General features: G+C 40.4%; 1 protein-coding gene across 5 annotated transcripts in view; it reads left to right on the plus strand.

Annotated features, from left to right (window-relative positions):
• The window catches only part of CHN1 (chimerin 1), a 157,447-nt gene that overhangs the window by 92,393 nt on the left and 42,263 nt on the right, over positions 1 to 22,791 (plus strand). For all 5 annotated transcript variants that reach the window (XM_061608424.1, XM_061608423.1, XM_061608425.1 and 2 more), the window contains one exon: positions 11,698 to 11,986. In XM_061608424.1, coding sequence (XP_061464408.1) covers positions 11,698 to 11,986 — 289 coding nt within the window. The remainder of the gene's footprint in view (positions 1 to 11,697; positions 11,987 to 22,791) is intronic.

Raw genomic sequence — 22,791 nt, forward strand, 5'->3', positions numbered from 1 at the left:
TCACAGGCACGTTTGGGATTTTGGAAGTGTTGTGGGTGCCACCACAAGATGGCTGCCATAAGGAGTGTGACCAATCACAAAATGTTGGGAACTTCTACAAATACTGTAGAGCCTATAAACACTGCTTCATCTTGTTGTCAGGATTCATGGGAAATGTAATTCCCATCAGGAACCCTGGGAACTTTATTTCTTGTGGTTCCTGTTTGGCCTTGGACACTGCCATGAATGCTTCTAACAGTGTCTTGAGCATATCAAAAGCCCCACAACAAGTCCTGTTGTTGCTGCTGCTGCTACAAGGTAAGTTTTGAAATGGGAAGGTAATAGTGGGGAGCTCTCACAGTACATTGACACAAATTAAAGTACATCCTGAGGTAGAAAGCCCTGTTATGTTCCTAATGATAAAAATGGAAGCATAATTGCTTCTCCTTTTGAAATAGGGCCTTGTAATCAAAACCATTTGGAAAAAAAAAATTTTTTTTAAGATTCAGTTTAATTGGGGCCGTTTCCAACTACGGTTACTGGGAATTCACCCTTAACTAATATCCATTTACATATGTGAAGTGGGCTGCACACTAAACTTTCCATCCTGTGTGGAAGAGCTGGATTGTGCCCTTCATGGTTTGCAAATCTGTGAGTGCTTAAAAGCTCAAATTTCCCTGACATTTTTGTAACTCATATTAAGGAGTTTTCAGGCACTGCTCATATAATTTGTACAAAGAATTGCAGCCAGTATAGTCAAACCCCTAAACTTCCCACAGAATAGCAACTCGATTCCTTGGATAAGTACACCAAAATACAATTTAATAGTTACAATTTAAGTAACATCCCAGAAGCATATAAAGATGAAACAAGGAACAGGTTTGAGGCTTTAAATTTAGTTGACAGAGAACCAGAAGAACTATGGACTGAAGTCAGAGACATGATCAGGGAAGAATGCAAAAAGACAATACCTCTAGTTACAAAGAGAGAAAGACCTCAAAGGATGACTGAAGAAACTCTTAAAATGGTTAAAGAGAGAAGGAAAGCAAAAGCAAGAGGAGATAGAAACACGGTCAGAACCCTAAATGCAATAATACAGCAACTAGTACATAGGGACAAAGAGAACAATTACAATAATTATTGCATAGAAATAGAAGAGGACAATAAAAAGGGAAGAACAAGAGCCCTATTCCAAAAGATTAGAGAAATGAAAGGGAAATTTAAACCAAGAGTAGGGATGTTGAATAATCAACAGGGGAACACACTGACCGAGATAAAATAAAAGGAAGATGGAAGCAATACACTGAAGAACTCTATAAAAAAGATGCCAGGATGACAGATTCATTCACGGAGGAACCATATGACGAAGAACCAGAAATTTTAGAATGTGAAGTAAAAGCTGCTCTTAAAGTACTTGGAAGAAACAAATCACCAGGAACAGATGACATACAAACAGAGTTGCTACAAGCTACTGAGACTGAATCTGTCCAAATTTTGACAAAAAGTTGTCAAGAAATATGGAAATCTAAACAATGGCCCACAGACTGGAAGTGTTCAATATATATCCCAATTCCAAAGAAAGGGGATCTCAGGGAATGCAGTAATTATCAATTGCCTTAATATCCCATGCAAGTAAAGTAATGCTCAAGATTCTCCAGTAAAGGCTGTTACCATATATGGAGCGAGAAATGCTAGACGTCCAAGCTGGATTTAGAAAGGGAAGAGGCACCAGAGATCATATCGCAAACATACGTTGGATAATGGAACGGAGCAAGGAATTTCAGAAGAAAATCACTCTGTGCTTTATAGATTACAGCAAAGCCTTTGACTGTGTAGATCAGCCTTTCCCAACCAGTGTGCCTCCAGATGTTGTTGGACCACAACTCCCATCAGCCTCAGCCAGGATTGCCAATGGTCAGGAAAGATGGGAATTGTAGTCCAGCAACATCTGGAGGCACACTGGTTGGGAAAGGCTGGTGTAGATCATGAAAAACTATGGAATGCTTTAAAACAAATGGGGGTGCCACAGCATCTGATTGTCCTGATGCACACCCTATACTCTGGACAAGAGGCTACTGTTAGGACAGAATATGGAGAAACCAATTGGTTCCCAATAGAAAACAGTGTGAGACAGGGGTGTATTTTATCTCCCTATTTGTTTAATCTGTATGGAGAACATATCATACGGAAAGCGGGATTGGACCAAGATGAAGGAGGTGTGAAAATTGGAGGGAGAAATATCAATAATTTAAGATATGCAGATGATACCATACTCATAGCAGAAACCAATAATGATTTTAAACGAATGCTGATGAAAGTTAAAGAGGAAAGCACAAAAGCAGGACTACAGTTAAACATCAAAAAGACTAAAGTAATGACAACAGAAGATTTATGTAACTTTAAAGTTGACAATGAGGACATTGAACCTGTCAAGGATTATCAATACCTCGGCACAGTCATTAACCAAAATGGAGACAATAGTCAAGAAATCAGAAGAAGGCTCGGACTGGGGAGGGCAGCTATGAGAGAACTAGAAAAGGTCCTCAAATGCAAAGATGTATCACTGAACACCAAAGTCAGGATCATTCAGACCATGGTATTCCAGATTTCTATGTATGGATGTGAAAGTTGGACAGTGAAAAAGGCGGATAAGAGAAAAATCCACTCATTTGAAATGTGGTGCTGGAGGAAAGCTTTGCGCATACCATGGACTGCGAAAAAGACAAATAATTGGGTGTTAGAACAAATTAAACTAGAACTGTCACTAGAAGCTAAAATAATGAAACTGAGATTATCCTACTTTGGACACATAATGAGAAGACCTGATTCACTAGAAAAAACCATAATGCTGGGAAAAACAGAAGGGAGTAGTAAAAGAGGAAGGCCAAACAAGAGATGGATTGATTCCATAAAGGGATTGAATAGCAATGGATGTTCATGACTAAAAACACAATGTGGAAGCCTATGTACCAATCGCACACAGATAAAAATCTGATGTAAACCACCTGTTTGTGACAAAAAGCCTCATTCTGGAAGCATCTCCGGACAAAATGGCTTTCCATAATCATGTTAAAAAGAAAAAATATATTAACACAATTTATAGTGATAGCATGCTTGTGCTGATATGTACAATTCTAAAAGATGCATGTATCTTGTAGCTCTGCAGTATACCACTGCTTGATGTCTCCCAGATAATATTGCATGTAATTCCAGCAGCATCAATGGTTTTGTTGTGATATAAGATGAATATAAAACAATTGGTTCACAAATACCAATAATTTGCCACCACTGCAGGAGTTTAATTTTAAGTCCAATGAAATATGGTGGTAATTGAGAGCAATTGTTGCAATCATACAACTATTAATTGAGGTCTTCTAGTGGGGGGCATATATTATGCAAATGTGACAAATTATAAAGAAAAATCAAGGACATCTCAAGAAAAAAAACCCCACAAATTTTGATGTGTTTCTGTCATTGTCCATGGGTCTTGTAGCATGTAAAGTTATCTTCACAACATTCAAACACTTACAGTGTATGTCCTTGACAGACAATGTTGCAGTAGTTTAGATCACATGTTGGTACCATAAAGACATACTGTTTTCATATGAAATGGAACGAGATATCAGGAAACGTGTTGACAGAACATCTAGCAACTATTACATTTACTGCCTGGCCAGGTTTTGCCTCTACTCCAGTCTCACCTCACCTTGATACCTTGAACATTTGGTTGCAAAATTTGAGGTCCTCAGAAGTGTCACTGTTTTACAAAATTGTAATGCACCAAAATCCCTACGATTTAAAACAACTGCAAAACACAAGACGACATGAGAAAACTCAAGTTAGTTTAGATCCTGACTTTGTTACTCATTTCAAGGTACTCTAGAAGTCTTGTTCTTTTGAGTTAGCTGGAGCCATTTGCTCTCTAGGCGTGCACACACACGTAAAAAGCCTATTGCTTCTGGTACATTGTTATGGATAGACTACCCGAAGCTTGGATGCTTCCATGTGGTTGGTGGATATGGACATATTCCAGTTTTATGAGTCTCTGATTTTACATTATAAAATGACATAGTATTGACGTTGGTGATACTACTGAGGTGACATCAAAAAAACCCTCTGATTTGCTCTAATTTTTAATTGCTTCTACTTAATTAACTGGAATGGCCACCTTCCTAGGCCAGGGATTAGGTGCTTGAAAAAGTATTGGGGTGGAGAGAGAGTCCTGTCCAACTTTAATCCAAGTTTGGCACTATGTTTGCTTCAGTTGTCTTTCCTCTTAAACAAACCTACCTGCAAGATTATGAGCTGATCTGCCACAATGTCTTTAAAGGAACCTAGCCGGTGTCAGGAATTACTCTTAGCATGAAGCAGGCTAAGGGGATCGCCATTATATGAGTATGTAGTACTGAGCCTGTGACATAGTGGCCTTTAAACCTCAAATAAGAGATTTACAGGTTTTCAAACTCCTCCTACTCCTGGGTTTATACATAAGTTAAATGCACAGCTCTCCTGCTTGAAAAAACCCTATTCATAGGATCGCCATGTCAGGATCGACTTGAAGGCATGCCATTTCCATTTTTCCTGCTTGAAAGCAACACTGAAATTTAAAAAAGAACAAAGTCTGCTACATCTTAGGGACAAAGCAAGAAGATATTTGGGCCCCTGGGACAGCAAGAGTAGGTTAACAAGTTTTGAAGTTCCATATCCCATCAATAGGGGTTTGTTTGAATTTTGAGCGTTCTACCATTCGCCATATGAATGTGTGTTTTAAAGTGATGTTTGTTGTTACGTTACAAATAAATAGCCTTTTTATTAGCCTGCTTTTTTGCATGTCAATTTAGAGAGGAATGTTCCAGGGAGGTGTGAGTGGAACCTGTGTTTCATCTACTGCTGTGAAAAGAGTAACACTCCTAGATTCCTGCCTCTTCAAGCTGCTAGGCCTTCACTGGCACCACAGCAGAGCCTAACCCCCTACCAAAACCATTTGTCCCTGCTGTGTCTTTTACAACAGAAGAAAGGGAAAAAATTAACAAGTTTTTCTCAGTCTCTTCTCTGCTCCATGCCCAGGCTTCCCTTGTCTTGTGCTGGATGAGTGCTAAATAACTGGAGGGAGGAGGGTGCAGCATTTCATGTCTGTCAGATTGTGTGACAGCAGGAGCTGCTCTGGCAGGCAGGAGCTGCTCTGGCAGGCAGGAGCTGCTGTCATTTTCCCTTTTCCCCATGCCCTCTTGCCAAATTACACTGGAAGGGAGAGATCCCCAGCCAGGTAGCTGGGCCTCTGGAGAAGTAGCCTTTGAAAAATCCCTCTTCTTCTATTCTATTGCTCTGTCATCTGCTGATGATGCAAGGACTTGAATGGTGTGTGTGTGTTTTAAGCCATAACTGTTCTTTCCAATTTAACTCCCTCTTCCAGTTTGTGTCATTTATTCCATACTGCTGGTCAGCTACAGAGACCAGACACAGTTATTGCAAACTATTTTTAATACAACTAAGTTACTTATTTTTGGTCCACTACTTGCAAATAAATGCACAATGGATCCATTAAGAACATCCTAATGACATTGTCAAAGTCCGTTTTGTATGTTCCTGGAATAACATTTCCAGTGAGCCTCTGTTAAGACATTTATTTTTATTTATTATTTTATTTATACTCTGCCCTTCCTTCCAGCAGACATGAGAGTATGCGGTTATATACATCCAATTTCCTGCTTAAACAACAAAAAACAGCTGTCATAAAAGCATCTGTTATCATTGTATTCCTGTGTAACTTAGTAAGATTTGCAAATGTGAAGAGGTATGTTTCCTAGGGGAAAACAATTAAATGAATTCAGGTAAATGATGAAGCCCAGAACTGAAAATCAGTATTTTAATAAATGAATCTTTGCCAGTGGACATTGATATCATTTATAAAATGTATGTCAAGTTTTCAAAGCACATTGGTACATTATCTTAATCCTTATAATAGCCCTGTAAGGTACGCTAGCATTATCATCCATGTACTGCAATAGAAGTGTGCAGAGGCAGGATAGGCTAGCCCTTAAGGACTCCTCATCCAGCCTACAGCATTCATTCCTCTCTATCCCCTCCCCCCAAAACCAGGCTTTAATAAGGCCTTATATTGGACCATGGAAGGCTTTCTCAAGTTTATGGTTTAGAGCATTTTTGGGAGGACAGACTGCAGCTGGGGAGAGAAGGGTTAATCCTCTTCATGTGCTGCAATCCCTGCTGAAAGTACACCCTGTGCTAAAATTAGAGTTGGAAAGAGGCTTCCCAACTAGTTTCCTGCTTCAGGTTATTTAAAGAAATATATGTTGTTTTGTTTATCTTCAGCACCTTGTTCCTCAAAGTTCCTTCTACTATTCCCTTGTTATCAACTTCCATTTTGTCAGATTTTGTGTTTTGTTAGGTTTCCCTCATTTGAGCAAGGCTTCCATTTACCCAATTTAAATTTCTTGCCCTCTGTGGCTTCCTTCAGATTGCTTTTAAACCACATTACCACATCTTTATGGACCTCTGTGTACCATTTCCAGTCGGTGATGTGCACTGTATTGTGGGTTTAGGTAGCCTCCAACCTTCTTAAAGAGATTTGACACTTAACTATTAAAAACATGGCAACATCATCTTAATAAGCTGAGATATGCATAAGCTTCCTGCACCCACCTGGAGCCCCTTTGTTCCTTGCTTGCTCACTTGCATGCAGGGAGGAGCAAGCCATCCAGGAAGCCGTACTTAAGAATAGCTGCCTGTCACATCTGAACCAGGAGTCTATGTTTAATGCAGACAAGCTAGTATCTGAAGCCAATCTCAAACTATGGCTTCACATTTTGGCTTAATCACTGTTTCCCAGTTAGTACATAACATGAAGCTATGGTTGATTGTGCCTTCATGGCATTTTTGCTTACCCTACATGCGAGCCAGCAAAAAAGCCATGAAAGCACAATTAACCACAGCTTCATGTTATGTAGTAACTGGGAAACAGCGATTAATGGCTTCTAAACAAGCCAAAATATGAAGCATGAAGAGGCTGCGTGCAGGTGCCTGAAGCATGGGCATATCTCAGTTAAATGTGATTGTGCGAATGTGGCCTTTGTGAATTTCCATACCACTTGTGAGGAGCTGGGGCAAAAAATGCACTATGCATAATGTCACAGCACACAAGATTTGGGGCATCTGGGGGAAATTGACATGAGGCTGTTTTCAGTAGCAGTCCCTTGCTGAGCATATTGTGTGATTCTGCTTTCAGTTGCTAGAGCCTTCAAAAATAAGCTGTGAAGATTTTATGTATGCTTCTTTTCAGGATCCTGCTTCTGATATGCTTCGATTTGGTTGCTCTGAATTATGCCTACCTTTACTATGTATTTGCACATCTTGTTTGTTTTTTATTTTTGAAAAACTTTATTCCAGAAAAAACAAACAACAATGTGTGGCAATTTTCATTTGAAATTGGAGGATTGTTGCCAGTCTTTGGATGCACTTAGCAATGACAGACCTGAGAAGCTTTTCTGTACTTCTTGTTTGTTCTAATTTTTTATTACTAATCATCTAGTGACTGAAGATGATTCAAGTGATAGTTGATTGAATATTATTTATTTATTTATTTATTTTATTGTACTTATATACCGCCCCATAGCCGAAGCTCTCTGGGCAGTTTACATTAACTAAAAACATTAAAACAAATATACAAATTTAAAAACACATCTTTTAAAAACAATTTAAAACACAATTTAAAAATTTAAAACAATTTAAAACACATGCTAAAATGTCTGGGAGAAGAGGAAAGTCTTGACCTGGTGCCAACAAGATAACAGTGATGGCGTCAGGCGCACCTCATCAGGGAGATCATTCCATAATTTGGGAGCCACCACTGAGAAGGCCCTTTCCTTTGTTGCCAGACTCCCAGCTTCCCTCGGAGTAGGCACCTGGAGGAAGGCCTTTGATCTTGAACGTAGTGTACAGGTGGGTTCATATTGGGAGAGGTGTTCCATCAGGTATTGTGGTCCCAAGCTGTGTAAGACTTTATAGGTTAAAATCAGCACCTTGAATTGAGCTCGGAAACATACAGGCAGCCAATGCAAGCGGGCCAGAATCGGTTTTATATGTTCGGACCGTCTGGTCCCTGTTACCAATCTGGCTGCTGCATTTTGCACAAGCTGCAGTTTCTGAACCATCTTCAAAGGCAGCCCCACGTAGAGTGCATTGCAGTGATCTAATTTGGAGGTTACCAGAGCATGGACAACTGAAGCCAGGTTATCCCTGTCCAGATAGGGACGTAGTTGGGCCACCAACCGAAGTTGGTAGAAGGCACTCTGTGCCACTGAGGCTACCTGAGCCTCAAGTGACAGAGATGGTTCTAGGAGAACCCTCAAGCTACGAACCTGCTCCTTCAGGGGGAGTGCAACCCCATCCAGGACATTTCCATACATTTGAAAAAGGATCTAAAATTGTGTTACTGGAAGTCTCCTCATGCAATGGAGCTTGCTTGCCCCTCATTCCTGCTAAAGATTCTGTCCTCTCACCACACCCACCCAAAAAAGCTGCTCTTAAGTTTGGGTATATGGGGACTAAAATGGGAGGGTTGAATTGGCAGAAATTTGGTGGAGGCATCTTGCATGACCTCAGGGATATGAGAGGCTGTAGTGGGGTGACAAAGCAGAAAAGACCAGTTCCATGATCAGGCTTCCTCTCACATACTGTTTGTCCTGGAATTGTAAAACTCCTCTCAATGTCAGTAAAGGATATTCATAAAAAAAAATCCTCTTATGGAATTTGCAGTATAGATGCTTTTTTCTTGAACCTACATTTATTTCAGGTGTTGCCTTCCATGATGTAAAAATGCTAACACATTAATGAGATTCCAAATTGTCATAACATGGACATCGCTATCTGCAGTAGCAGCCAATTTTGGATGCTGTGTATTCATTCACTTTGGTGAATGAGGTTTTCTACCACTTTATATGCTACCATCCTATGCTAGCTATAATCATCAGCTCACAATGTGTATCATCCACATTAATTTATAATCTGTATCATTGTCATATTTCTGTTATTCACGTCACCATCCCATCCTCATCTTCCTTTTCTATGTTTCCTGCATTTGCAGTGAACACACACAAAGATCTATACAGGAGTGATAAAGAATAAGGAACAAATACCTTTGATAATCATGAGTAAACCATCAGCCACACACATAATTAAATGTCTGACCGACAGAATGTGAATAGGTGAAACTTGTCTCATAATTGTTTTTCTATACTAGAAAAGGCTTAATCTGTTTTTTCCATACTAGGAAAGGCTTAATTCCTGCCCAACACATAACCTTTAAAGGCACAAGTACCTTACTTTCCCACAATGCCAACCCTAAACCAAAGCCTAGGTTGAAATCCTGTACCCACTTACCTGGGAGTAAGTGGGAAACTATGGAGATTCCAAGGACTAGAAAATGAGACAGAAGCAGGGAAAGTGCACTAAAGGGGGAGGGAACAATAGTTCGTTAGGACTCTGGGGATTCCTATTGCCTGGTGTTCAATCAAGTCAATTGTCAATGGCAGCTCTGACTTCACACATTGGCAAAAAACACAGAAAGGCAGGAACAGCCAGGCTGGCTCATCTCACAGAAATCGCTTAGAAGGGTACCTGAATATTTTGCTTCATAACTTTCTTTCTAGGAGGGCTAGAGTATCTCCCAGTGATATTAACCTAGTATATTTTGTGCCATTGTTCCTATGTATGTATGTGTTGGAGTAGGCAGCTAGTTTTAGGACTGAGCTTGTCTGAGCTAATCTACTTGTGCAGCAGAATCATGTGATGCAGTTCTTGCTCAATACGGTTTGTTAGGACTGCAGCTAATCACATGTTTGAATATGCCCCATCTGAATGCACTCTGGTATGAAATGCTTAATAAGCTGGGACCCAAAAAGTCACCTGTGTCCCTAAATGACAAAATAAGGTATTGTTTCTCAGACCTTTAATAGTTTTGTATAGGAAAGAGTTTCTGAAGGCGCAGCTTCTCCTGATGCACTGCTTCAGAGGCATCAAAAGTTGTTCTTTCAAAATGTCTCCCTTCTGTCCAACTGCTAAAAGCACAGGAGTCCTACAGCAACCTACACATCACAGTTGCCATGTCATCTTGGATTTGTTTGTCATTAGCTACATAAGAGGTATAGAGCAGCTATCTGCAATTCTGGTCCTTGTTGGTGGGATTGCAGTAAGCATCCTCAGTCAAAGCAGGTTTGTCTTCTGCAGAACACCCCCTTCTTAGATGCATAGATTGGACTATAGGGCAGATCCACACCATACATTTAAGGCACATCCAACATCTATCTACAGCGCATGACTTCTCCCCAAAGAATTTTGTCAACTGTGGTTTTCTCTGCACAGAGCTAAAAACTACAGTTCCCATCATTCTTTGATGAAAGTCACATGCTTTAAATGTGCATTGGATGTGCTTTAAATGTATAGTGTAGTCCTGTATTTCACTCTCAGCCAGGGGATTGGCTGGGGACAGTTGTGGATTAAAGTCCCCAGTGTGTATGGACTGATGGAAATTTCATAGATACATCCCTAAAAATAAGTATTTTGCTGATATGCTCTTAAAACGGTAGCAGTTGCTGTAATCTGGTTGGTGACTGACACTGGAGTCATCAGCAAACCTTGTTCTTTTTTGCTTACACCTTCTAAGAAAAAAAAGTAGCGTTGACTGTGACCCAAAGACCTGGGAGCAGTCAGCGAGGGTCTTCATCCACCTATTACAGGCATCCTAGCATTCCAGTCTTTAAATATGATGTTACATAGGTGCAAAATATCAGTTTACTCTTAATGACAAAATGTGACTTCCAACTTGAACTGCCAAATCAACTTCCAGCTTGCAGATCCAATATGGCACAAAGATTTCCTTGAACTGCAGACTTATTAAGCTCAGCACAAGGCAGCTTTTACAGTAGGGCCCCGCTTTGCAGCATTCCACCAATACGGCGGTTTGTGAATTGCAGAAAGGCCCCACTCCTACGGCGCTTGTTCCACTTTTATGGCATTTTTTGGGTATCGGACTCCATTTTAGACAACGTTAGTCAATGCATTCCACTTTACGGCGGATTTTGCTTTGCGGCGGCTGTCCAGAACAGAACCTGCCGTATGAGCGGGGCCCTGCTGTATACAAAACTTGAAAAGTTAGTCTTTGGTCTTTGGCCATGATTGAAGAATGCTTGCCCTTGTGCTGTTCTGACCTACATGGCTGCAGTTCTGGCAATAGTTCCACCCAGTATCATTGTTAGCACTTAAGCATGACTGTACCCTGAATGACCTCTTCCTACAGAAAGGCAACAGGGTGCTGAGACACAGAGCTGCATCACATCTTTGTATTGATGTTCCGCAACAGATAATGCTGTGTTATGAGAATTTTTTTCCTTTCTATTAAAGCAACAGAGCATTGAACTTCTTTAAAAGTACATTTCAGCTTGTCCACAAGATAATTAAATAACTGGAGGACAAATCATGTCTTTCAAGGCCAAGTACATCTTTGGCTTTCTGTCTATGGTTGTTGTTGGGTTTTTTAAAAAAATGTTCTGATTTGTGCACAGTTGTTGAAGCTGGGAATTGAAGCCAAAGACTGGCCAAACCATACACGGAATGTACTAGACTCAGTTTGCTTGAGAATATTTATTATGTGCAAAGTTATCTTACTGGAGTTTTAAAAAATACTCTTCTCTTCTGTTGAGGTAGATTTGGAAATCAAACCAGAAACTTCAGGCTTTACTACGACGGAAAACACTTCGTTGGAGAGAAACGTTTTGAGTCTATCCACGACCTGGTGACAGATGGATTGATCACCCTTTATATTGAAACCAAGGCAGCGGAATACATTGCTAAGATGACCATAAATCCAATTTATGAACACATAGGATATACGACTTTAAACAGAGAGCCAACAAACAAGAAGCGTACAGTGGCTGTGAGAGATGCACTTGATGGCAAAGAGTCTACAGGAGATAATGACATAGTAGAAAAAAGGGTAAGTTATTCAGTCACAATTTTATTCTTCCAACACTTTCAAAAGTTCCTAATCTGACTTGAAAATAAGTTGCTGTACAGGATAAGCCTACTGTGTTTTTAAAAGGAATTTAAAAGCATTTTAGAACATAAAAAATTAGAGAAAAAACTAGAGAATTATTTCACCCAGCGCATTAGGAACAGAGAAATTACTGGTCAAGTGTTTCAATGTATATTACATTTTTGTTTATCTTTCAGCTATTGAAGTAAGACATACTTACTCAGTAAATATGTTATTTAAAAATATTTTCTCCACCTTTCCACTATAAAAGTCATCAAGGGCTCAAGTTAAGAATAAGGGATATACTCTTTATTGTAATAAACTAAACTTTAACGCGGTCAAAAATATTTTTATAATGGGAAAAAACTGATTCATTTATGGTAATTTTTACAAAGTGGATGAGGATAGGGTACAGAATAAGGGTGTGTACCGATCAGAAGGGTCAGGTTGGACTCTGATTTGGTACTTTGGAAAACAGCCCACTTTGAACACTGTCTGATTCAACTTGGGGTTCGAGGCTGAGTTCGCTTTGTGGGCAAACAGTTCAGTACTGAGAAAGCACCTATAACTTGTTTTTCCTTTTGATGGAAGTGGATGAAATTTGCAGCATAGTAACCCCTCCAGAGTGGATTGATTCTGCCAAATTACTGGCAAATGGGTCTAGGATTTTTGTGTGCACATTTTTAAAGGGTTGTTGTTGCTTTTTAAAGAATAGTTAACTTTTTAAGTTGTAGGTCCAAATTAGGTGAAATTTGGAGACGTGTTTGCCTCTTCTTAGGAGATGAATCTTGCCAAATTTCAGAAGGCTAACTGCACTGACTTTCCCACAAGGGCAGCCTTTACAATTTTGTGGTGGGTAAAAAAGAAATTACTTAATCTCTCCTAATGTTGAGTGGGTAATTAGTATGAAAAACAGCGGACATGAGAGAAGTTCCCTGCTAGGTAAGAAACCTGCCAGGTTGCAGACAGATCAGATCAGTGGCTAAGTACCTTTTAAAGTTGATTTGGGAAGGGTGGGAAACAGTTAAAAGGGATTCACTTTCCTCCCCCAGAGTGTGGGACTGGAGAGTCCAGGTAATATTCTCTCTGATTACAAGCTTGTCCTGTCAGTCACAATGGAGCTCTACCTCACACCCCACCCTGGTGTTTTCCTTATATGGTAACCTTAGAGATACTGGTTTCATTTTTAGCAAACACATTCTGTAGCATTGTTTGGTGTCCAGGTTGCTGAGGAATGTATGAGGTCCTTTGGGGCTATCTCTGCTCTGACTCAGAGCACCTTCTACAGATCCTGCTTTGACATTGACAAACCCAGAATTCCTCCAAAGCACTGTGTTTCAGCTTGTGATTCTTCTGAAGCCACTGCATACCCCAATAAAGGACTTACAGGGAAGTACTGATGTTGCTCACAACACAGAAACCATGTTCTTGGTAACTGGAATATTAATGCCACAATCAAAATATTAAATATAGAAGAGGCTGTTTATCAGGCTTTAAAATCAAGTACTTTGTGAGCATTGGGTGGTGATTTTTTAAATAATCAAAGCTGGGAATCATCTTCTTGGCCGTTTTTCATTCCTGAGCTTTGCTATTTGGCATTGTGGGATTTTTCTGGAATTCTGCTAAACTATATTTTATACTCTCAGAAAGTAACATGAATATTTGCTGTGTATTTAACAACAACATTTATATACTTTTAATGTTAATGAAGAGCGTTGTGGTTCCTGGGGCCCTAGAATGAGATTTCAGATGTTCTTTTCTTCCATTGAAATGATTATGATAAATAAAAAAAATGAAAATCTTACAAATAAAATTATTCATAGATCCCAGACTCTAAAATGAAATGGAAGAATGTAATAAATATGCAAGACATATTGTACCTTCAAATTTTGTTGTTGCTATCATTCAAAAATAATAAAAGAATAAATTCCATCAGTAATACCTTTCTAGAAACCCCAACTGCAAAAGAAAGTAGAAGCTTTTTTTTGTAGTACATACTAGTAATGTTTGACAGCATATGGTCAGTGGTAATATAAGCTATACTGTTGTTGTAAGTTAATGACTGGACACAAAACAAAAAGAAAGCAAAGGTAATACTTAAAGCAATGCCATGGGAGAAAAGAGCAACACCCTGACTTAGCCTCAAATGTATCTTGAATAATATGGAGATACATAGGCCATAGATAACTTATCAAATCTTCTTGGCAGCCAGATATTTTCATCCTTGCAGTTGGTAAGTAATGAGAATGCATGAGAATCTGCCCACACATTATCATCTCAGGATTGTAGCAGGGAGGAAATAATCAACTGCAGAAACTGTTTCACCCATGTGGATCATGATGTCCAGGACATGGTTGTCATGTACTATTAAGTACATACAATTACTTGCTGCACCCAGGAGCTAGATCATGTGAAGGTGTCCTTAAAGTATGGACAAGCCCTGAAATTCTCAAAGGTTATGATATAACTTTTTAAGGCAATTTTGGACTGTTATTCTGTCTCATTGGCCTCTTGCTATTGATAAGAAGAATGATTGAACAAAATCCTTCACTTAACCATGTGAGTTCATACCAGTTTGAGATATTGTTTCCAAGAATAGCTATTGGCAAGGCTAAGTCATTACATTGTAGGATGAAGATAGTTTAGTGACTCAATTTCACACAACACTAAGAATAGATGCTTCTAAAGTGCTTTTATTTGAAAAACTTGGATATCTCTAGCATAAAATGCTAAGTATGTTTACTGAAATCGCTAAAACTATAGTAGATCAATAGAAAAAAATCATTTTAACAAAGCACAGATGTAATCGTTTGCTGCTTTATTTTATTGTGGCTTACAATTATTTTCCAGTAGACAAAGTATTAAATTATTTTGGCAGAGATTTCAGTTAATGATAGGTGAATGGCCACTTTGAAATGCTTTGGCCAGACTGCAGTTTTCATTGACTGTTTCTGAGCAGCTAGTTTGGATAACTTGCAGCTAATTAAATCTGTAACAAATGATGTTTGTAGTAGCAAAATATACCAAACTTCCCCAGAGCTGAATCAGCTACATGAACTGAAGAACTGCAAAATTAATATGTCAGATAAGATTTTTAACTTGCACATCTATGAGGGTCCAGTTAAGCTCAAAGTTCATTCACGTGCCTATGGGGAGACCAAAATATTATGGCTGGAGGTATAATGTTTTCACAGCAAGGGCTCATGTATTGCCTGCTAGACATCTGCAAAATTGCAAGGCATATTTTATGATCACCAAAAATCTTATATTAAATCTGTATAATTATAGATATTTATCACTGTGACATTGCTGGGCTTTCTGAAAACTCATGAGCATCATGTTAAATATACAGTTTTACTTAACAGCAATAAGATTTAAGAATTCCATTTTGAATGAAAGATGAATTTTCCAGAATGGCTTTTAGTTCAGAGTGAATTGCTATACGCTTGCTTCTACAAACCACTAAATACTGCATCCGACCAGATACAACTACTTTGCAGACCCAGAAGCATTTGCCATTTGTCTGTCCCAGTGTGACTAAAGACAAGCAGAGTCTGAGGTTCTTGCAAAAGAATCCTTTGCATACAAGTCAGCTTTCTCTGTTTTGTTGGAGCTCCTGATCGCAGATGCTATCACTAGATTACAACTCAGAACTACTATAAAGTCATCGGTATATAATAAGACCTCCCTTGTCCACGATTTAATTGTGGACGAGGGTGCCGACCTGGCATGTATAACCGAGACCTGGGTGGGTGAGCAGGGAGGAGTTGCTCTCTCTCAGCTTTGCCCACCTGGGTATACGGTGCAGCACTATGGTAGATCTGAGGGCCGGGGAGGCGGGGTCGCTGTGGTCTATAGGAGTACTTTCTCTCTCACCAGGCATCCTGTCCAGATGGCGACTGGTCTAGAGTGCCTTCACCTTGTGTTGGGCCAAGGAGACAGACTGGGAATCCTGTTGGTGTACCGCCCACCTTGCTGCCCAACAGCTTCCCTAGCTGAGCTGACAGAGATAGTCTCGGAGGTGTTGTTGAGGTCCCCCAAACTTGTGGTGTTGGGGGATATCAACATTCATGCCGAGACTGTCTTATCTGGGGCGGCTCAGGACTTCATGGCCTCCATGACAACCATGGGGCTGTCTCAATTTGTTACGGGCCCCACGCATGTGTCAGGTCACACTCTTGATTTGATCTTCGCCACTGGTCATGGAGATGGTGATCTGGAGGTGGGGTGTTTTTCATCTACTCCATTGTCATGGACAGATCACTGCCTGCTGAGTTTTAGACTTACGACGACTCTTTCCCTCTGCAAGGGTGGGGGACCTATTAAGTTGGTCCGCTCCCGGAGGCTTATGGATCCTATTGGTTTTCAGAGGGCCCTGGGAGTTTTTCCAGCTGATAGTACTGGCGCTCCTGTCGAGGCCTTGGTCGAACTGTGGAACACGGAGATGGCCCGGGCTATTGACACGATCGCTCCCGCGCGCTCTCTTCGTTGCAGAGTTCATACAGCTCCGTGGTATACCCCGGAGCTGAGAGTGATGAAGCAAGAGAGAAGGAGGCTAGAGTGCAGATGGAGGCGATCTCCAGACGGATGCAATTATGCTTTGGTAAGTGCCTCCACTAAGTCGTACATGAAAGCGGTAAGGGCGGCGAAGAAGTCCTATTTTGCTACCTCTATTAGGACATCTCTCTGCCGTCCAGCAGAGCTTTTTAGGGTTGTATGAGGACTCTTACATTCTGGTCCTCAAGATACCATAGAAACATCTGAAGCTCACTGTAACGACATTGCGGGGGACTTCCAAAATAAAATCACATGCATCCGTAGGGACCTAGACTCTGATGTTATGACAGTTGAATCCATTGAAGTGTCCAGAACACGGTCTTGCCCTTCATTATTGGATGAGTTTCAGTTGGTGCAGCTTGAGGAAGTGGACAAGGTGCTTGGAACGGTGCGGGCGACCACGTCTGCTCTGGACCCTTGTCCATCTTGGCTAGTGAAGGCTAGCAGGACTGGTACCACCGGCTGGGCCAAGGAAGTGATAAATGCCTCCTTGAGGGAGGGAGTAGTCCCTGGTAGCCTCAAGGAGGCAGTAGTGAGACCTCTTTTAAAGATACCTTCCTTAGACCCAGATAACTTGAACAATTATAGACCGGTGGCGAATGTCCCTTTTTTGGGCAAGGTTTTGGAGCGGGTGGTTGCCGGCCAACTCCAGGTGCTCTTGGATGAGACCGATTATCTAGATCCGTTTCAATCTGGTTTTAGGCCCGGTTTTGGCACTGAAACAGCCTTGGTTGCCCTGTATGATGACCTTTGTCGGGAGAGGGACAGAGGGAGTGTGACTCTGTTGATTCTCCTTGATCTCTCAGCGGCGTTTGATACCATCGACCATGGTATCCTTCTGGGGAGACTCGCGGAGTTAGGAGTTGGAGGCACTGCTTGGCAGTGGTTCCGCTCCTACTTGGCGGATCATCGTCAGAAGGTAGTACTTGGGGAACATTGCTCGACACCTTGGACTCTCCATTGTGGAGTCCCTCAGGGGTCGGTTTTGTCCCCCATGCTTTTTAACATCTACGTGCAGCCTCTGGGTGCCGTCATCAGGAGTTTTGGAGTGCGTTGCCATCAGTATGCTGATGACACGCAGCTGTATTTCTCCTTTTCATCTGAATCAGGTGAGGCTGTGGATGTGCTGAACCGTTGCCTGAACTGACCGCGATAATGGACTGGATGAGAGCTAATAAACTGAGACTCAATCCAGACAAGACTGAGACACTGTTGGTGAGTGCCTTCCCTGCCCAGATGGTGGATGTTCACCCTGTTCTAGATGGGATTACACTCCCCTTGAAGGAACAGGTTCGTAGCTTGGGGATTCTTTTCGATCCTTCCTTGTCTCTTGAGGCACAAGTGGCCTCGGTGGCAAGGAATGCGTTCTACCACCTTCGGCTGGTAGCCCAGCTACGTCCCTATCTTGACAGGGATGACCTCGCCTCAGTTATTCATGCTCTGGTAACTTCTAGATTGGATTACTGTAACGCGCTCTACGTAGGGCTGCCCTTGAAGACAGTTCGGAAACTCCAGCTAGTGCAAAACGCGGCAGCCAGATTGTTGACGGGAACTAGCCGATCAGCGCATATAACACCTGTTCTGGCCCGTTTGCACTGGCTACCTATTTGCTTCCGAGCCAGATTCAAGATGCTGGTTTTGACCTATAAAGCCTTACACGGTGTGGGACCGCAATATCTTGTGGAACGCCTCTCCCGCTATGAACCTACCCGGTCACTTCGCTCAGCATCTAAGGCCCTCCTCCGGGTACCAACTCATCGGGAAGCCCGGAGGATAGTTACTAGATCCAGGGCCTTTTCTGTAGTGGCCCCTGAACTGTGGAACAGCCTCCCCGAAGATGTACGCCTGGCGCCTACGCTGCTGTCTTTCCGGCGCCAGGTTAAGACCTGGCTATGCTCCCAGGCATTTTAACTGTTAAATGTTTAAATGTTTATAACGTTATTGTGTGTAGCTTGATTTTATTGTCGTATTTTGTATTTTAACCTTTTTGTACACCGCCCAGAGAGCTATTCGCTATGGGCGGTCTATAAATGAAACAAACAAACAAATAAATAAATAAATCTTATTTTCCTTTCATCCCAAGCCTTATTCACACTTATAAACCCAATTGTTTCCCCATGAACATTCTATTCTGAATATATTTAAATAGGTATTCAGTATACTCATGCAAAACAACTTGAATCTTGCATTTGTTGGGGTGTATTATTTGTAGAGATGTAAAATTTCTGGAAATTTTGAAGCCATGGGGGAAAAAACGGGTTTTTTCCGGGAGTGTTTTTTTCAGAAAAAAACAGAAATTTTCAGAAAAATAGAAAAAGTGCAATATTAGCATTTTTTACAGATTGAAAGTCACTTTGTTACTTCAGCAACATAAAATGTACAGATTGGTTTGGCATAAAATTATCACATTTGGTATATTAAAAGTACACCTTATTCAAACAAGTATTACAAATTGAATTTACTTTTTTAAATTTTTACTTTTTTTTTGTAACAAATGGATCTACAAGATCCTGAGCTGTAAGGAACCTCTTCCGTTTTGCCAGTTTATGAGGAGCAGGCAAAAAAAAAAAACCCAGAAGAAACCATCAACATTAATAACAAAGAAAATTATTTATGTCTCTGCTAGTCCTCCACAGTGTCAAGCAGACATGAAGCATCCATTCCCATAAAAAGAACTGAGAAAGGAGGGGCAAGATTCAATGAAATATTTTATGTATCATGCTAAAATAAAACATTCTATAATCTATTTTTTCGGGGGGAAACCAAAAACGGCTTCAGGGGAAAAACAGGAAAAAATGGTTTTTTCCCTACTTTTTCCAGTTTTTTTCTGGGCCTTCACATCTCTAATTATTTGTCTGGGTAATACGTAACTGCCTAAATAATGTGTGTGATTTAGGGTGTTGGTGTGTGGCCATTTTCAAGTCTGCAGGGCTGTTTTTAATAAATCCCTTCCCTTGATCAAGATGGCACTAATTTATATAAGCTATGTAGCCACTGTTCCATAGGTTGTTGTAACCAAAAGTCACATGAGGATGGAAATTCATTAGCTTAAGACTACCTTTTCAGAATAAAAACCCTTTTTTTTATAATCATAGTAGTGAAAGGGTGACCTTTTCCTGTCAGGTAGTTTTTGTTCTGCTTTTTATTGGCATTGCCTAGATTTAATTTTCCAGGATCCAGAAATCATTTTCTGCTAATAGGACCCTAAAGTGTAATTGCAAATAAATCAGGTTTTAAGAAATAGAGAGAAAAGAGAAACTGACAACTAAGAAATAAGCACATCAAAATATAAATGTGCTCTTTTCCATGGGAGGAAAGGAAAATATCAAAATGATTTATGTTAATACTTACAATTATTTATGATGCTTCAAGGATCTTGGAACGTGCAGTCTAATTATATAAGTGCAAAGTTGGTGGCTTGCTTGTTTCTACTAGTAATTCAACTGGAAAATATTTTATTTTCCTGGACAGTTAGTGCAGTTTTATAGAAGTGTGCAGATGACCAAACTGGATAGAACAGTATTTGTGGAGAGAAGATTGTGATCACATTTCCTGGCCACAATCTCCACCTGATGGTGTTCATATATTTTGTATTGTGCCACCACATGTACACACCAATATGTGTAGGCTCTGAACATGAGATCTGTACATCCTGCAAAAAAGAAGTGTTCACATTGCAAGTTCAGAGCCTTCAGACATTGGGCTGTACTCATGGAGGCCCCTGTACGGTACTCATGAGCAGTGCATGGAAGTTGGGAGGGGCAGGGCCAACAGGCCCAATCATGCTCTCCCCACCCCCATCCTGTGCACTCATTTCTACCCACTTTTGCCCATCTGCATAGGGCTCAAATTTAGTGTAGTCTATATCATTAATTTATTATAGTTTCATTGAGTTTTCATAGCAGGTAAAACAAAACAATAAGCAGAGCCCCTCCCCACTTAATTAATTATAATGATAATTTATTATTAATTTCCATTTATGCTTCTTTTAGCAAAAATAAGCATGTGATGGTATGTTGCAGAGGGAGAGAGAGAGAGAGACTTGCCAAGAAATAAGAATATGCTGCCTACCACATGTGAAGCCAGGGCAATAGCCCTGTACAATGTTTCTCCCAATCAAGTTTTGAAGGCCATGCTGTTGTATAATTTTTATATGTTTCACAGATGTGTCATTTTAATAAACATTATGAAATATTTATTAAGAAATGCACCTTCTGCTGGTGGTAAGAAAAACCATGTGCCAAGGAGGTACCAATGTAGTAAAGGAGTGAGGATATGCTAATGCAGAATGGCACGCTGAACCAGCAGACAGTGAGCCAGTGGGCTGGCTCTACACCAACAGCAACATGGTACCCTTTCCCCTCTAGCAGGTGTCCTCTCTGCTTGAAGGAGAGAGGATTGGGGAAGAAGACATTGCTACCACTGGCTATGGGATCCACTGGTTTAGCCCTTTGGATTTTTCTAATCTGAAATAATGGCTCAGTTCAGGCCTTAGCATGGTTCCTTACCATAATTAAGAAACTACACCATATTTCAAGTTTCCTGAATGAATGAATTGGGTACACGGAATTGTCAGGCAGATGGAGCTAAGGACTCTCAAGATTTATTTCCAAATCCACTGTTTGTCTGCTGAGGGTTGTCAGTATGGAACATTAGGTTGTATCCAAGTCATATTCAGAATAGATCCACTGAAATCAATCGGCTTAAGTTAGTCATTCCTACTAATTTCAGTGGGTCTAGTGTATGACTTAGTTAGATACAACCCATTGCTGCCCAGTTACCACTGAAAACGAAGTGGTACCTTTTTCATAATTAGCTTTGCCTTAGAAATAGCTACATATGGGGAACTGCTTGATGAAGGTTTGTAGCCAAAGTGGCAGATTTATCATCATCATCATCATCATTATTATTATTGAGAATTTTAATTTAGTGCTCCCCTTCAAGAGACGAAAAGGTCAGAATTAGGCTAATCTGACTGTCCCAGCTCTTCAGCTGATATACAGTCTAAGTTCTTTGACCAATGGAAGGGAATTAAAGGTGATGAAACCAAGAAACCAACAGATCATAATGAATAATATATAAGTTTCTTGAAGGTATACCTCTGATACAAGAAATCTAGGGATAATTAAGAATGTAATGATTATTAAGAATATACTTCTATTATAGAAAAGTAAAATAATGATTTATTAAGAATCTACTGATTACTAAACCTATAATTTCTAATACAGGAAGAGATCTAATTGTTAGAGCAGTAACTTATACTCACAAGCAAAGGACAGTTAGCAATGTTTCTGGATAATGGGACCTCCTCTCCAACAGGCAGTAGGATAAGGAAGACTCTTTCTGAATCTAGGTATCCATGTATTATAGGTGTAGAGTGCCCTTCAGGTCCTGCCCATCCCATCACTCATGTCATCTAACCTCTGTGGATAGTGATTGATCTAACTAAATTTTTGGAGTCTCCTCATTGTTACCTTCCCTTGTTTCAGTTCCTTGTTCCACTGTGGTCGACTGACTTATGTCCAGATAGGACCACCATACCTTACTTCTCTGTTCTGTAGTTGCTTATATTGCACAATCCTGAATCCATTCAGACCCCCTCCCACACTTAATCTTGTCTGAAAATTCTCTTATTGTCCTTTGTGTTTTGTGCAAAGTTCTGCAGTTGTGAACCATCTTGAAACCAAATATTTAACTTTTCCTTAGGCCCAAACCTACTTTGCCAGCCACTAGGCCAAAGGTTCATGATGAAGCTACGTGGATGTGTAGATATTTTGGGTACCCAGCATTTTTACTTCTTAATTTAAGCATAGAAGCAGCTTGCAAAAAGTTAAGCCATATCCTTTCCCCAAATCCTTTGATCAGATCAGATCAGACATCGGCCTAGCTTAGCATAATGGGGTTCAATTCTCTTAAAATGACTACTGCATTTCAAGAAAGCTGCCTTCTTTCATAGCCATCCTCCATACCTGTTTAGGAATAAATACCCTGTCATTGTCAGCCATTCTTTCCTGTAACCAAATATCACCACCTCGGGTGTGAAGTAAAACTGCATCAGTACGGCTACTCTATCTATCTATCTATCTATCTATCTATCTAATGATAGACTAAAACAGATGTTGCTAGCCCATTGCCCGCCGGCACTATGGCACCCCCAGCAGGTAGCCCAGAATCCAAGCTTTCATGTTTATTTTTATTTTTTTTTAAGT

Source organism: Rhineura floridana, chromosome 2 (assembly GCF_030035675.1).
Source record: "Rhineura floridana isolate rRhiFlo1 chromosome 2, rRhiFlo1.hap2, whole genome shotgun sequence".
Lineage (NCBI taxonomy): Eukaryota > Metazoa > Chordata > Lepidosauria > Squamata > Rhineuridae > Rhineura > Rhineura floridana.